This window comes from Protomyctophum bolini, assembly GCF_963924005.1.
Source record: "Protomyctophum bolini genome assembly, chromosome: 18".
NCBI classification, from domain to species: domain Eukaryota; kingdom Metazoa; phylum Chordata; class Actinopteri; order Myctophiformes; family Myctophidae; genus Protomyctophum; species Protomyctophum bolini.
Window position 1 is genome coordinate 15341158 of NC_137879.1, and position 17312 is coordinate 15358469.

General features: G+C 43.9%; 1 protein-coding gene across 2 annotated transcripts in view; it reads left to right on the plus strand.

Moving 5' to 3' along the window:
• The window catches only part of LOC308333038 (fatty acid synthase-like), a 51829-nt gene extending 35186 nt beyond the window's left edge, over positions 1-16643 (plus strand). For both annotated transcript variants that reach the window (XM_080789226.1, XM_080789225.1), the window contains exons 31-43: positions 181-300; positions 436-558; positions 892-1115; positions 1458-1659; positions 2247-2398; positions 3457-3548; positions 5578-5972; positions 6403-6594; positions 7010-7228; positions 8459-8670; positions 10071-10169; positions 11964-12215; positions 14186-16643. In XM_080789226.1, coding sequence (XP_080645352.1) covers positions 181-300; positions 436-558; positions 892-1115; positions 1458-1659; positions 2247-2398; positions 3457-3548; positions 5578-5972; positions 6403-6594; positions 7010-7228; positions 8459-8670; positions 10071-10169; positions 11964-12215; positions 14186-14323 — 2420 coding nt within the window. In that variant the 3' untranslated portion in view covers positions 14324-16643. The remainder of the gene's footprint in view (positions 1-180; positions 301-435; positions 559-891; positions 1116-1457; positions 1660-2246; positions 2399-3456; positions 3549-5577; positions 5973-6402; positions 6595-7009; positions 7229-8458; positions 8671-10070; positions 10170-11963; positions 12216-14185) is intronic.
• Positions 16644-17312: the final 669 nt, after the last annotated feature.

Sequence of the window (17312 nt, forward strand, 5' to 3'; positions counted from 1 at the left end):
GGGATTGGTCCCAAGAAACCTGATCAGAGCATGGCTATAAAGCATAGCCATTCAGGGTCCTCAGCTGCACTGTTCATTACTGTCCCCATGCAGACTCTGAGTCTACAGAGAAGAGGTAGGTTCCCTGAAGTTCCCTCAGCTCAAAGCCCAGTCCTTTAATGTGTTAATTATTGTCCCCAGGCTCTACAGAGAAGAGGAGCTACTTGCAGGGCAGGTTCCCTCAGCTCACAGCCCAGTCCTTTGCCAACTCCAGAGACGCCACCTTTGAACAGCACATCCTGCTGCACACAGAGGGCAAAGGTCAGGCTGCCTGAAGAAATAACCTCACCAATTCATTTTCAACACCACACTAGGCATTGAAAACATTTTGCCGTTGGTTTTTATCACGTGTGTGTGTGTGTGTGTGTGTGTGTGTGTGTGTGTGTGTGAGACCAGGTGTGGACCTGGTACTGAACTCTCTGGCTGAAGAGAAACTGCAGGCCAGTTTGCGCTGTCTGGCCAGACATGGACGCTTCCTGGAGATTGGAAAATATGACCTCTCCAACAACTCGCCGCTGGGTTAGTGTGACACATCATCACCGCGAAGTTCCACACAAATATAGTATAAAACCTAAATTCCCAAAGTATGAAATGAATGAATGATGAATGAATCCTTCTCTAGAACAGTCTGCCCACACTGGCAGCCATTTTTAGCACTTTTACTAATCTTTCAAGACACAGAATACTTTGGTCTATATGACAATGTAAACAACAGATATCGTGAAAGGAAGAGTCTCTACTTTATCTTTCTATACTTTATAAAACACAAGTGAAAATGCCTCTAAGGAGCCACACTGTACTGTAATAATTTTAAACCCACCCGCAATAATGGCGTCTGTGTCTCTTGTCCAGGCATGGCTCTGTTCCTGAAGAACGTGGCGTTCCACGGCATCCTGCTGGACGCGCTGTTTGAGGAGGGCAACCGGGAGTGGGAGGAAGTCTCCCAGCTGCTGAAGGAGGGCATTGAGGGAGGTGTAGTCCAGCCCCTGAAGACCACAGTGTTCGAGAGGGGCCAGGTGGAGGATGCTTTCAGATACATGGCCCAGGGCAAACACATCGGCAAGGTCCTCCTTCAGGTTAGTCCAACTCCCTCCTCAGTTTGAGGGATTTACAGTAAAGTTGCATTCACACGGCAGACGCAAAGACGCAGTCTACCGTTCAATGTCAATGGAAGCTGGCGACATGACGATGCAATGATGCATGTATAGCTGCTCCAACATTGACTGGTAGACTGCATCTTTTACTAATCCTTTACAAACTAAAGCAGTGTTGATTTTGTCGACTAAAACTATCACAAAAACTGTGACATTGACTGTATTCACACAGCGGCCAATTTTTTCTGACTTCATATTTACTTATGTATTTAATTAAATACAAGGTCTGCATGATGTCACTTTCCCTTCCTTTGTGGTCTTCAGGTGCGTTCGGAGGAGACGGGTGCAGCCACCCAGGCAGAGACACCTCTCTCCCTCCCGGCGATCTGCCGCACCTTCTGCCCCGCCTCCCACTCCTACATCATCACCGGCGGTCTGGGAGGCTTTGGTCTGGAGCTCGCTCATTGGCTGACCGAGAGGGGAGCCCGCAAACTGGTGCTCACCTCCAGATCAGGAATCAGGAACGGTGAGCGAAATGTTATGTGTCACAAAACCTTGCGTTGCTTCATATCGCGGCCTTGACATCACACATATTGGGGGAGATGCGTCGTTGTTGTCGGTGCTCTCCCTACGACTAACTGCAGGAGACGTTGGTCTACAATGCAAGCAGTGGTGTGTTTGTTCTACCGTTCTACGCTATATACGTATGTAAGCGTATACCGCCTGCAAATCATTTCATCCATTGCCACGCAAGGAATAATTATGGTATACGTAAACCTAGCACGTCGCACTGAATTGTTTGGGAGAGAAATGTGCAGTGTGCCTTCATGAGAGAGAGAGAGAGAGAGAGAGAGAGAGAGAGAACATTAAAGTTATATGTGTCATAACAGTTGTGACCCATACCCTGAATCCCACATTAATCTTTCACAGATTTCTCTGAATCGATGTAGTCAAATATTAAACATTATTCCGATGCGTCTGCTCGAATCTGTGAATCCTCACAACAACGCCTTGTAACAACGCCAAAAATCAATGGAAACTTCTAAACATTATTGATTGTGTGTGTGTGTGTGTGTGTGTGGTGTGTGTGTGTGTCTTCGTTCCGGTTGCCAGGTTACCAGGCAAAGCGTGTGCGTGAGTGGCAGAGTCAAGGCGTGCAGGTGCTAGTGTCCACCAGCGATGTCAGCACCATGGAGGGGGCGGAGCGTCTCATCAAAGAGGCCTGTGGCCTCGGACCAGTGGGAGGTGTCTTCCACCTCGCCATGGTAACTGTCGTCACTACGTTGGTTTCATCAGTCATTTGCACAGCGCTGGAATATTTTTATATTGCAGCAATGCTGCAATATAAAAATACCCTTTTAAAAAAAGAATAATCCGGAAGTCAAAAATGTAATTGAGGAAAAAGTACAAAAGTATTGGCGTCAAAATGTACTAAAGTGAAAGCATTCATTATAATGCAGAATATCCCATTTCAAGTTTTACGATTATAAAAATATTTTGAAAGCAGTTCTACAAACTCAAAATGCATCTCGATGCGACACATTGTGAGCTTGTAGAAGTGGTTAATGCATGTGTTGTAATAATTAAAATCTACAAAGTAACTAAAGTTTTCAAATAATTGTAGTGGAGAAAAGGAAAAAAAATAGAGTAGAAGTTAAAGTACTGGAAATTGGAAATACTATATATAAATACTAAAGTGCAAATAACTAAATATTGTACTAAATATACTTGTACTAGTTATACTTTCCACCAGCATGTCTTCTGTATGGAACTGTGTCACACACTGAAAACAGAACAAGCTGTGTGACCCACTGTAGCTTGCAGATGGCCTATTTTTGTATTCTTAGTTCTTTTAACCCATTCTGACCTGAGATCAGATTCATACGAAGGTTTCCACTGGACACACACACTGGTCTGATTAACCCATTCTGACCCGAGATCAGATTCTAAAAATGTCAGTCGTTCTTCGATTAAAAAAAAAATAGCAGACCTACAAGCTCGTAGCGCGCCACTCGGTGGCGCGCTATGAGCTTGTAGATCTGCTATTTTTCAATAGCTAAAGCATAACATGATGCTAACACCAAAATGGGTTCCCGTTCAGAATGGGTTAAGAGTACCAGTGTTTGAAGTGGTCAAACTACTTTTCCTTTAATCCATGCTTGCTTTGGTCCTTGAACCGTTGCTTTACACGACTGTTAGTTCTCGCAAAGAATTATAATATAAAGAACTATATGTACTGTATATATTTTTTTCCTTTTTTTTCCCCCCTGAGCAATCTCCTCCCACTGCCTCTAACTTAATTTTCCAATTAATGTGAAACTAGGTGCTGAAAGATGGCATGTTGGAGAACCTGACCCCTCAGCTCTTCCTCGATGTCAACAAACCCAAATATGACGGCACCGTTCACCTGGACAAGTAAGAACTGCTGCATCTAAATCTACACGCTGCTGGTTCAGAAGTCCAGTGGGACCAACAGTTGCATTATGAAGGATGGTAGTCTAATAACATGCAACCTGGCGTCACTATTTTGGCCACGTATAGGCCCTACTGTAGGCCCAAAATATATCCCCAGGACATGTTATAAGAACAATATAATAACAGGAGGGGAAAGGAACTGGTTGGAATAACGTGTTCCTTCCACGCGCTACGTCCAACCAGGGAAACTCCCCCCTGTCAGGTGTAAAGGAGCAACTTGGACACTCGGGCAAGAAGGAAGCATGAGTTCAAGTCCGTTGCTCTCCCCTCGTCCCCCATACAGTATATGGGGACTAGGTTGCCAGGTTGGTGGAGGGTGTAGAGCCCAGGATCACATTAGATGATTGACACAGGGGTGAAAAATGGGTTACAAAATCGTGGGATAAAATATATATATATAAAAAAATATATATATATATATATAATATAATATAATGACAAAAGAAAAATAACAAAAGAAAATAAAAGGTACATGATATTTACAGTTTAGCAGTGAGAGAGGGGGGAGGAAGGAGGGGAAGGCTCCACCAGTGGTTGAAGTTGGATTTCAAAAAATCCTTGGATTTCGGGAGAACGGCGTACCATCGTCACGATCGTGTCACAATGACAATTGGCTATACTGTATGCCACACGAGTGTAAAGGGCTTACGTTGTTAAAATTATATGGAAACCTTCATGTTTGTCTACTCTAAGCTGTTTCCCAATCCTTCCGGTCTGCACAAACAGCTTGTCTTCACTGTTATCACAACAACACACATAATCTAATTAACGCCAATGTGCCTGTTGTTTGTTCATTCTTAAATCAGATTGGGAAGAGTTTATGTGCATGACTGCATGCATTCTAAATTATGTTTATCTATCTTTTTCCAGTGGTGGAAAGTAACTTAAGTACATTTACTTTAGTTCTGTACTTACAGGTAAGTGCAATGTTGAGGTATTTGTACTAGGAATGCACAATAATTATCGATCCCAATACTTATCGGCTCGATATCAGGAATTATGACATCATCCCGATTAAATCTGATAACATTATCAATAGCGCCTATAATATATTATATATATTCTTTATTTTATATATTTTCATATGCTTGCAGTTCTGTTAAATGATTTGTTTTATCTGCTGACACTGTTACTCACTAGTATGTCTTTTATGTGTATATTTATTATCGGTTTTTAGTATCGGTCTTGAGAAGCAGGAAATTATCTATCGGTTTAAAAAATCTAATTTGTACTTACTTGAGTATGTCAAATGTTGTTACTCGTTACTTTGTAGGTTTTGATTATTATTACAACACATACATTAGCCGATCTACAAGCTCATTTGCGTCACATGTAGAACTTGAAATGGGACATTCTGCACAATGAGAACTTGGTACTTTTGGTACTTTAAGTACATTGTGATGCCAATACCTTTGTACTTTTAGTAGTAAAGTAAAAGTTTGAATTCCGGACTTTTACCTGTGACGGCGTATTCAGTAAAACGTGCAAGTACTTTTTCCAACACCGTCTTTATTAATCTTTCCTCCCTCTCCTCTCCAGAGTGACCAGGAGGTTGTCTTTAATCTTTCCTCCCTCTCCTCTCCAGAGTGACCAGGAGGTTGTGTCTTTAATCTTTCCTCCCTCTCCTCTCCAGAGTGACCAGGAGGTTGTGTCTTTAATTGTTCCTCCCTCTCCTCTCCAGAGTGACCAGGAGGTTGTGTCTTTAATCGTTCTTCTCTCTCCTCTCCAGAGTGACCAGGAGGTTGTGTCTTTAATCGTTCCTCCCTCTCCTCTCCAGAGTGACCAGGAGGTTGTGTCTTTAATCGTTCCTCCCTCTCCTCTCCAGAGTGACCAGGAGGTTGTGTCTTTAATCGTTCCTCCCTCTCCTCTCCAGAGTGACCAGGAGGTTGTGTGTTTAATCGTTCCTCCCTCTCCTCTCCAGAGTGACCAGGAGGTTGTGTCTTTAATCGTTCCTCCCTCTCCTCTCCAGAGTGACCAGGAGGTTGTGTCCGGACCTCAGCTACTTCGTGGCCTTCTCGTCGGTGAGCTGCGGCCGCGGCAACGCCGGCCAGAGCAACTACGGCTACGCCAACTCGGCCATGGAGCGTGTGTGCGAGCGGCGGCGCCACGACGGCCTGGCCGGCCTGGCCGTGCAGTGGGGCGCCATCGGTGACGTGGGCGTGGTCCTGGAGACCATGGGCGGCAACGACGCGGTGATCGGCGGCACGCTGCCCCAGCGCATCGCCTCCTGCCTGGAAGTGCTGGACCGCTTCCTGTGCCAGCGGCGGCCCGTCATGTCCAGCTTCGTGCTGGCCGAGAGGAGCGTTGTGAAGAGCGAGGGCAGCGGGCAGAGAGACCTGGTGGAGGCCGTGGCTCATATTCTGGGTAAAGAGCACTATAGATCTATAAAGGTTCTGGCTCTGGTGTTCTCGAGAGGGGGAAAAGCTTTCCCCCGTGATTCCTTGCGAAGCATAGCGGAAGGCTCTTAGATGTAGTGGAGTAGAAGTAAAACTATTGGAAATTGGACAAATGCCTCAAAATATTAAGTGCAGTACTTAAGCAAATTTACTTTGTTACTTCCCACCGCTGATTAACACGTAGACCTTTTTGTTTCTTTATTGTATTTCATTGAATCTTCGGACATTGCGGTTACGTGCTGTAGAGTCTGACAGAGCCTCAAGTGTGCAAATACTTTTGTTTGATTTGTCATTTGCCATGATGACACAGATGTCACTTAGTTACTTATTTACAGAGTAAATATTGGATCGTGCCGTGCCGCTCATCTCCGCAATCCCCGTTTTCATCCGTCCCGCAGGCGTGCGCGACGTGAGCAGCCTGAATGCCGACGCGTCGCTGGCCGACCTGGGACTGGACTCCCTGATGGGCGTGGAGGTGCGACAGACGCTGGAGCGTGACTACGACATCGTCATGGCCATGAGAGAGATCCGACAGCTCACCATCAACAAGCTCCGAGAGCTGTCCACCAGCAAGCCGGCAGGATCTGAAGGTATATCCGCCATGACTTGAGTGTAGAATCAGACCATTTACGACGATGTCAAGGCTCGTCAAAATTAATCATATGGTATTTAGTTGTCTTAACGTCGCAACGAAGCTTGTAGATGGCCCATTTTCGGTTATTAGTTATTTCAGTCTTCAAGAAAGCTCTAATGATCTCAAATATTTCATAACCGCAATTGTTAACACCTCAATCTGCAATTTCTTCAACTGGTTAGCCATATGGCTATATATGTAAACTTATATATGGCTATATATGTTTGTAGGACACACGCCGCTTAGTGTTTGGTGGCTCCTTTCATGCTGTTTCACAAAATGATGTGAATTTCACTGAATTATGGCCTAGCAACATTTTCTTTTACAGTCGTGAGATTACATTTTTGCTTTTATCCATGTTTAAACCTCAGATTCTGCTGTGAAGAAGAGCTCGGTCCACACGCTGCTGCAGTCTGACCTGGACCTGCTGCTGGTGAACCCCGACGGCCCCACAGTGGCGCCGCTCAACCAGGTGCAGAGCCAGGAGAGGCCGCTGTTCCTGGTCCACCCCATAGAGGGCTCCCTCTCCGCCTTCAAGACCCTCGCCTCCAAGCTCAGCGTGCCCTGCTACGGCCTGCAGTGCACCAAAGGTCGGTTACGTTACAAGTATCGACGCTGCAATGTAGAAATGCTCTGTTACGAGTAAATTCCGGAATTCAAATTGGACTTGAGTGAGTAGTACAAAAGTATTGGTATCAAAAAGTACTTTAAGTACCACATACTCGTTATACAGAATGTATCAAATCTATAAAAAATCTTTTGAAAATAGCAGATCTACGAGATTGTCTATTTTCATGTCTCTGAGATGTAGTGGAGTAGAAAACAGTACAGAAAGTTGGAAAAAACTACAGTAATCTAAAAGTACCTCAAGATTGTACTTAACTTAAGTACAGTACTTGAGTAAAGTACTTCCCACCCTGCACACATGGTCCACATCATGGCCCTCCTGAAGAAGGCCCAGCAGAGGCTGTCCTCACACACTCCATCATCACCTGGTTCCCCGCTGCAGCTGCTAAAAATCTCACCAAGCTGCAGCGGGTGATTCGCTCTGTGGAGAGGGTGATTGGCCGTCCTCTGCCCTCCCTCAAGTCCCTGCACGACTCCAGGGCGCTGAAGAGAGCAAGGAAAATCATGGCCGACCCCTCCCACCCTGGCCACGGCCTCCTCACCCTGCTCCCCTCTGGGAGACAAAGTTTTTTCCCCTCAGCTGCCCGGCTGCTCAATGTCTCTGGCTTCCCTTCCACCCCTGCCCCCTAGTGACACCGCCACTTTAGACACCGGCAACATTGATGCACTATGAAATATAACTCTGCACTTTATATTTATTTTCCCTGCATGTGTGTCTTGTGTCTGTTGGTATTTGTGAAAAAAATTATTGAATGCACTCATGTTAATGTCAAAACAAATTCCTATGTGTGTATACACAAATAAAGGAATCTGAATCACACACATTCATGTAACTACTGTACACAAACTGGCGTTCTGACTAAATGCGCTTTCATCATTCATAACTGGGGTCAAGTACTCAACCCCCAGTGCTTGAGTCAAAGTATAGTCAAGTATCCAAAAATACTAAAGTGGTGTATTTCAACTAGGACTTTTGACTCAAAGGCTTTCAGGAAGAAACCAAAAATACACAGGGAAGACATAATTGAATACCCTATTCTAATCACACTTGGGGGTCTATTAGAGTAATGTTAACTCCATAGACACATACAAAACATACAACAATCACGGCACTCTATCTTTAAAATGACAACTGCTTTCAACCCCCCACCAAAAAACCCTCCAATGTGTCTATGTGTATGCTCTCCATGCAGCCGCTCCTTTGGACAGCATCCAGTCCCTAGCAGCCTACTATGTGGACTGTGTCAAGCAGGTGCAGCCTGAGGGACCCTACCGGATCGCCGGCTACTCCTTCGGGGCCTGTGTGGCATTTGAGATGTCCTCTCAGCTGCAGGCCCAGAAGCGACCCGTGGAATACCTCTTCCTGTTTGACGGCTCGCACTCGTATGTGGCCGCGTACACGCAGGTGAGAGGGGGGGAGCACGCGAATGCTGATGTGCAGACTTTCCATTCACATGCGCGTCAAACATTGACCTTTTTACAGGTCACTTTATACACCGAGGTGCCAATTACCAACTTCCAGCTGCCAATGTTTAAATTGTACATGGTTCAACCTCTGCTGTGTCCAGTAAACTATGCAAGCTCTGCTTCTGTCTTTGACCCCAACTGTCACCTTCTCGTTTCTATTGCTGTAAAACAATTTCTAGTTTTACATCATTTAGTTGTTTAGTTTACAGTGAACTTGATCACTAGACATGGCTGCAGCTGCTGTTTTCCCTGTTTTGGGGGCCTTTTTGGCCTTTATTGATAGTGGAGTTAGACAGGAAACGAGGAGAGAGGTGTGAGTGAGTGCAGCAAAGGCCGTAGGCATTCAGACTCGAACCCACAACGCGCCGCCAGGCTACATTGGAGCCTAGGTGCCGGGAAGATTGGCTCATCTCTTTAATTGACTCACAAATTACTAATGGCTTTGAGGGTGTAATTTCAGGCTATATATCTGCACACTGTCTTTATGCTCCCAAACATCTTGTTTGAGTAGACCATAAAATGACAAGTTTTTTTTTTGAGTGGTGCAACCACTCCTACAACCAGCAATGTCCGTGCGTATCTATGTGGCCGTCATGAGCACGAGTATGTGACTTATTAGTACCTGTAGGGGCGCCAGAAACAGAGTGAGATAGTGATGTGCTTGCTGCCTGCTAATGAGAGAGAGATAGAGAGAGGTAGGGGGGGGGGAGGGGGGATTGCACCACTCAGTTCACACGGGTGTGCTTTTTTTTAAGTGAATCTCTTCCCTGAATCCCTTCCCTTTAAAGGGACATTTCACAGCTGGAAGAAACTGCAACCCTAAGGCCAGAAAGATAATGTAGTCTAGGAGAGGGGGGTCTTGTAGTCCAGGAAGGAAGTGGACCACATTTTCATGACAAATTTTAGCATCAAAATAAGATCTGGTTGCAAAAGGGGTGAAGTGTCCCTTTAATTCATCCCTTGCGCTCATCACACAGTTGCTCCAACTGTACACTGACTGCGCCAGCAAATGCGTGCCACAGTGTACAGTGTACCGACAGCTGTACAGTAATCACAAAACACTGGGCAGCCAATGAATGAACACAGCAATCATGTACTACCATAAGTAGTAGTCAGAGGAGCATAACTACCCATCATGGAAGTGGGTCAGCCCCCATCAGCCGTGAGCCCACCATTCTGCCTGCTTGAACTGAGTTGGAGTTTATTTTATTCTTGAGCAGCAGGCAGACAGACACCTGCTAGCGTTTGCCAGAACTGCCAGATCCCACTGAGCATTAACGTACGTTAAACTGTGTGTTGTTTTAACTATTGAGTTAACTGTAGTATTTTGTGTGCCAGAGCTACCGGGCCAAGCTGACTCCAGGCAAAGAGTCGGAGGCTGAGACTGAGGCTCTGTGTGCCTTCATCCAGCAGTTCACTGGAATGGAGTACAGCAAGGTATGTCCTTCACCTCCTCTTCTAAACTTCTTCATCCCTCTCCTCTCCCTGCTTTCCTCTGGAGCTTCACAAGTTCTCATGATTGGTGAACTTCTAGTGGGCAGAGAGAATCAATAAGTAGAATCAATAATAAGAATTATTAACCTGACTGTAAAAAGTAACTCTACAGTAAATAACTTCAGGGTTATTATTGATTCTGAATTGAATATTGAAGGACCACTTCACCACTTTTCAACCTATCTTCATTTAATTGGTCCTAACTAATGTTCATGATAATATACCACCATTTATTTCTACTAGTCTGTCTCTCATAGAAGGGCTGTGGGCTATAGCCCATATCGTACGGCATACTATGGCACGCCGTTTTTCATCATTTTTGAGGATTTGACAAAAATTTAAAAATTAAAAAAACGATGGGTTATAGCCCATGTTTTTTGAAATTTTGAAAAAAAAAGTTTGCCTCGTTTCTCATCATTTTGGACCGTGGGCTATAGCCCATATCGTACGGCATACTATGGCACGCCGTTTTTCATCATTTTTGAGGATTTGAAAAAAATGAAAAAAACGATGGGTTATAGCCCATGTTTTTTGAAATTAAAAAAAAAAAAGTTAGCCTCGTTTCTCATCATTTTGGATCGTGGGCTATAGCCCATATCGTACGGCATACTATGGCACGCCGTTTTTCATCATTTTTGAGGATTTGAAAAAAATGAAAAAATGAAAAAAAAAAGATGGGTTATAGCCCATGTTTTTTGAAATTTTGAAAAAAAAAAGTTAGCCTCGTTTCTCATCATTTTGGACCGTGGGCTATAGCCCATATCGTACGGCATACTATGGCACGCCGTTTTTCATAATTTTTGAGGATTTGACAAAAATGAAAAAATGAAAAAAACGATGGGTTATAGCCCATGTTTTTTGAAATTTTGAAAAAAAAAGTTAGCCTCGTTTCTCATCATTTTGGACCGTGGGCTATAGCCCATATCGTACGGCATACTATGGCACGCCGTTTTTCATCATTTTTGAGGATTTGAAAAAAATGAAAAAAACGATGGGTTATAGCCCATGTTTTTTGAAATTTTGAAAAAAAAAGTTAGCCTCGTTTCTCATCATTTTGGACCGTGGGCTATAGCCCATATCGTACGGCATACTATGGCACGCCGTTTCCAAGTTTTCAGGAATAGAAAGTCTGACGTTTCTATTAGCTTGGATAACCCATCGATGATGTCACTGGTGGACGGGTTTCTGAACTGCCGACAGCTCTCCCATGAGACACAGACAGAATAGAAATAATTGGTGGCATTTTATCATGAACATTAGTGAGGACCAATTATATGAAGATAGGTTGAAAAGTGGTGAAGTGGTCCATTAATACACACACACATTAATGCATGCATGCCTTCATGTTTTGGGGTGAGCGTTCGGCACAACTGCCAATCAAAGTGACTGTACTGGCCAATCACAGCGAGTCTTTTCCGGGACTTGGCAAAACACTTGAGAGCATAAAGAATGTGTTTAACAGACATGTGGCTCGTGTGGTACATGGATGCATGTGCAATGACAGCTAATAACACATTTATGAAAACACATATATCACTTTTGAATGCAACAAATAGCGTGGATGATTTGTATATACTCTATGGGCCCCTCTGTGTTTCTTTCCTTATTAAAATAATCATCACATTAACAGCCTGATCCTCACTACCTCAGACCATCTGGTCTCTCTCATTGGTCCTACTAATCATTAACAGCTCGATCCTCACTATCTCAGACCATCTGTCTCTCTCGTTGGTTCAGCTGGTGGAGACTCTGCTGCCGCTGGCTGACCTGGACGCCCGCGTCAAGGTGGCGGTGGACCTCATCACCTCCAGCCACAAGAACGTGAGCCGGGAGCTGCTGCGCTTCGCCGCCTCCACCTTCTACCCCAAGCTGAAGGCCGCCGACGGCTACGTGCCCACGGACAAGTACCGCGGGAATGTCACACTGCTGCGCGCCAAGACCAGCAGCGACTACGGAGACAACCTGGGAGCCGACTACAAACTGAGTGAAGTACGTACTGTATGGATTGAAGTTCTCAGATTTCAGTTATTTGGATTCCATAGAACCCACCATAGAACCCACCACGAAAGCATGCTTTTGTCACGCACTGAAAATAGCCGAAATAAATAACCGTTTAAGTAGACCTACTTTTTTCACTAGTTTGGGTCACAGGGAGACATCAGACTTCTCTTTTGGGTCTCGAGCTAAAACGTTTTGGACTGTTGTATACAATGCACACATATTTTATATATATGTATATGTTTACGCAGACACAGGAGCATGTACACATTACGAACATCTCAGGGATTGTGTTCCTTGGCCTACTGGCTGCGTCCATAAGAAATCCTCTATATACAGGGCTGCACATAAGTGGTGCGCCACCGCGCATGCGTCGTCAAAATTAAAAATGCGCTTCTGCGTACCAACAGCCGGGGCCGCCTAGAATGATTATTATGGCCAGAAAGTAAATTCTGTGGCGAGAGCATTTTCCACCAACTGCCACTCAAAGTGGCTACTGGCCATTGTGGCCAATCACAGCGCGACCTTACTCAAAAGGGGGAGGATTCCATGCTGCTTTCTGCTGGGAGCCTGGGAGGAGGGCGGTTGGAGGACAGGAGTTAACTAGAGAAAACCTGACACAAATAGTTTCGTCTTCTCCGTTTCAGATAGCAAACTGTGCTTGTGTTTGTTTTCCGGGTGCTGGAGCAGCATGGTTGCTCGTGTGCGATGCCGTACCTCACAGCCTAGGCACCGGCCACCGACTTTTTACGGGTACTAAGGTTTTAGTTCCGACATAGTGGAGTGGGAAGAGTTTAAAGCATTGCGGACTGGCACTGCTGCTGCCCAACATGTATATGAATATAGCCCGCACTCTATTAATTTAATAATTCTACACATGTAGGAGCAGGACCACAAACAAGCCCTCATAAGTTAGGGCTTTTATGTTAGCCTATATCGTTTTTGCACCATTGTATACTTGACCTACCACTGTAGGCTACTATATATGTACAAACTGACCACTGTAGGCTACTATATATGTACAAACTGATCAACGGTGAACGTGTGCGCCGCTGCAGCAATATCATTATTTATTTATTTAAGTTCGGGACCAAGGCGGGTGCTCACTTACACCTTTGCAGAGGTAAAACATATATCCGATATTCTTTTATCAGAGCTGCATAATGCAGCTCTGATAAAAATATCGGATATATGTCAATGCAACCTGCATTGATCCATGCAGGGAATTAAGTCGAGAGGGGGGGCATGGGCCCTCAAGACACTGTCTGTTTGCGATAAAGAACAGTATACATTCATAAGTGAATAATTATAGGCCTACCTCGTAGGCCTGGGATCCTCTTGTCTGAAGAAATTATAATCCAGTGAGTTTAATTGAGGTGGCCCTGCATTCCTACATTCCCCACGGCTCAATTTGCGCAGCTGGTTTCCTGTATGTGGCATCCATGTGATCAATATACATTATCATAAATTAATACCACGACGCAAATGGAGACAGATATAGGTGCTTGCAGCAAAGGCATTAGGCCTACGTGAAACTTTAATTGGCTGTGTCTCTGTCAACATATGCTGATCAGCGAGTTACAGTGGTAATAATAATCATCAACAGCCAAGAAAGGCTGTCTGTCTGTCATGTTTGTGAACAAGCACGAGTGGAGGTGAGCTGGCTTAAAACTATGATATGACTGGCCGACTTTCAAACACGCTGATGCCATTCATTCAGTATAGGCTAATGTAGTCTTCTATTTTTATATAGGGCTAATTAGCCCTAGTGACTGCTGTCTGTCTGTCAGACAGGCATGTAGTCGGGGCCGGGCCGGGCTCACGTGCCGTTTTTTTCCAATGTGAATTTCACCCAGATTGGACTCGGTTCAGCAGCAGCATGCTGCTGTTGCTGAGCGTAAACGCCATTGTGAATGAGGACATTTATGTCCCATCTGACAAGCCTGTCTTTATTTCCCCAGGTGTGTGATGGCAAGGTGTCCGTCCACATCATCGAGGGAGACCACCGCACCTTCTTGGAGGGAAAGGGGGTGGAGTCAATCAGCAGCATCATCCATAGCTCATTGGCTGAGCCACGTGTCACTGCAAGGGAAGGCTAGTCGCACCCCGCCCCCTCGCCAGGCATCCTCGAAATGGACTCAGCAGTTCAGAATGTTTCGGATAGAACTTTGTTGCGTAGAATAGCCATGGAATGTGGGTGCACGTTTTACATTGAGAATCCCATGTATTTTGCACAATATGTTTCTATCTGTATAGATTCTGTGCTGTTGCACAGCCCTGATTGGACCTTACACCCCAAATGCACCTTATTCCTTGTCCCTGTTGCACCAAATCCCAAATGGACCCCCAGCCTATCAAAGCTCTTTGCTTTGCCACAGCGTATGTTCACATGGGAACAAACCATGTGCAGTAATATGCTTAATAAGGTTTCGCATTATGTTACCAACCTTTTTTTTATTATTCTTTCTATCTTATATTGAATTTTAGTGTGACGTTATTGAGTTTGTCTCTCACCTGTACACATACCAACTAAAAACAACTGGAAAAAAGAACCACACTTCCTTAGCCTAGCATGAGATGCTAGCGTGGATGTCATGTCAGCAGATCAGTTCCTAGACAAATCCCTGTAGCGGTTAACATTTACTTCCAACCAGGGTTGCCTGTCTGCTAAAGGGTGCATAGCCACTGTAGAAAATTAAACGATGCACCTTAACAAATGCACGTGAGGGGGATTCGGGTCTTCTGCATTCGTTTCTTTTACAAGTGTGACTGTATGTGCATTGTGCATGTTTCATGCCCGGCCCCTAGCCTAGCCCATGCCAAACCCTATAATAAAACCCTAATGATGCAGACATCTGGTCACACCTGTATGTACAGTAGCTTAACAGAGCTGTTGCTCTTGAGCTGTTAGGGAAGATTAATCTTTAATAGAACTACACTAAAATGCAAGTAATTGACATTTGGTTTGTCTTCCTTTTTATGTTTATTTTGGCTATCCAGTGATGTGTTTACCATTTTGGTCATGACATGATCCTTTTTTTTTGTATTTACATTCTTTGTTGCCTTGCAGCAATGAGATGAATAAGGAGTATATGGCCCAAATATATTGTTTTAGATATTATTTACTTCTCAAAACATAATGTCCCAAGAATAAGACTTAAATAGTCTCTAATCATCCTACAAATTGAAGATATGTACAAGCACCTTGGTTAATGGCTAAACGTAAGAATTGGTCACACTTAATTAGCTGTCATTTAAAATTAAAATGCATATAACCACAGGGGATTTACTAATTCAACAAATTTAACAGCTATTTGTTTTTTATCATCGATATCAAAGAGTGTTAAACATTCCTGAATTTACACTTGGAGCATGACAGATCGTATGCTATGATCTTGTATCGTTTATGAGACTAACGTGATGAAATGTTTTGAATATTACTGCCATTGATGCAGCACAGTTCAAAACAGTCTTGTCTGAGTTTTGGGTGGAACATAGAGCAAGGGTACAGTATTTGGATAGTGCCACGTTAATAATATTGTCCCTGCTATAGGTCTGGTAGGTGCTGTAGTAAATATCTCACAGAACATTAAAGCTTGCCCCATGAGCGCTTTAGGTTGTGAATAAGTAGATGGGTTTCTATTGCGTGTGTGTGTGTGTGTGTGTGTGTGTGTGGAAACACTGAGCGGTTGGCCTTCCTGCTGCGGAGCAGGGAGGTGTAAGACGGCCCGTTCAGATGGAAAAGCGTCGCGCAAAAAGACAAGATTCAGGTTTCTCCGGTCTGTGGGAGAAGGTATTAGTACTGCAACACAATTTTTTTCTTCATTTTTTTTTGTTAATTTGGGTGCAACTATTTAAAAATTTCATTTTTACAATTTTTCATTTTACAATTTTTTTTATTTTACAATTTTTCAGTTTTAAATTCAAAATGCGTTCCTGTCAGATTGTTCCCCACACCAAGCAGGCACATACGCTGACACATGAGTGACAACAGCAGCCACTGATAACCTCAACTATTGCTTTTAGCTCAGCTTTGTACTTTTGTGTGACGTTTTTCCAGTCGGAAGGCTTTATTCCTGATCCTGGGTCAGATTTTACAATCCCCTTTGCTTAAGGTGCGTCGTTAGGATTCACTGTGGCATGAGGCAGCATCTGCCACAGCCGTTTTTGAACTCCAATGACCTTTTCCTGAGCCCCTGGTCGTCCTCCACAGTCACTGGTAGAATCCCAGACAGTTATGCTGACCTCTGAGACCTCTGATCAGGTCTATGAAGGGTCAGGTGCTCCACTTAAAGTGTGGTGATTGGTTGCAGTGAAAAGGAGGAGGAAAGTGACAGTGTGTGCTCCTCAAGTTGTAATTTTTTTCCAGTATTTATTGTTACTAGTCAACAAAAATTAAATAAAGGCCTATCACTAACATTTGATGACTGTTTTATTGTTTTATTCTATTGTGAAAATTGTGTTGTACGTCGTTTTTCATGTTTTCAAACATGATTTTCATAATGTTTCACCATGAAAAACTACTTACAAAAAAATTTATTGGAGAAAACCATGAAAAACAACATACTGTATATTTCTAAAACTATGAAACATTTCAAAGATTCATTTTCAGGTAAACATGCCTCCCTGCTTGGCACTCAGCATCAAGGGTTGGATTGGGGGTAAGTCCCTGTGACATACTGGCGTCATGTCCAGGGTGCATCCTGTGATGCTTTGCTTTGCACACTGACTTTCAGAAGGACAACTTTAAAGCAGCACAGGAATTCCCCATGATTGTGTGCCTCAGTGGACCAACGGATAAGTCAACTGATAGCGCGCCGTTTTTCATCATTTTTGAGGATTTGAAAAAAATGCGAAATGACAAAAACGATGGGTTATAGCCCATGTTTTTTGAAATTTTGAAAAAAAAAGTTAGCCTCGTTTCTCATCATTTTGGACCGTGGGCTATAGCCCATATCGTACGGCATACTATAGCGCGCCGTTTTTCATCATTTTTGAGGATTTGAAAAAAATGACGAAATGACAAAAACGATGGGTTATAGCCCATGTTTTTTGAAATTTTGAAAAAAAAAGTTAGCCTCGTTTCTC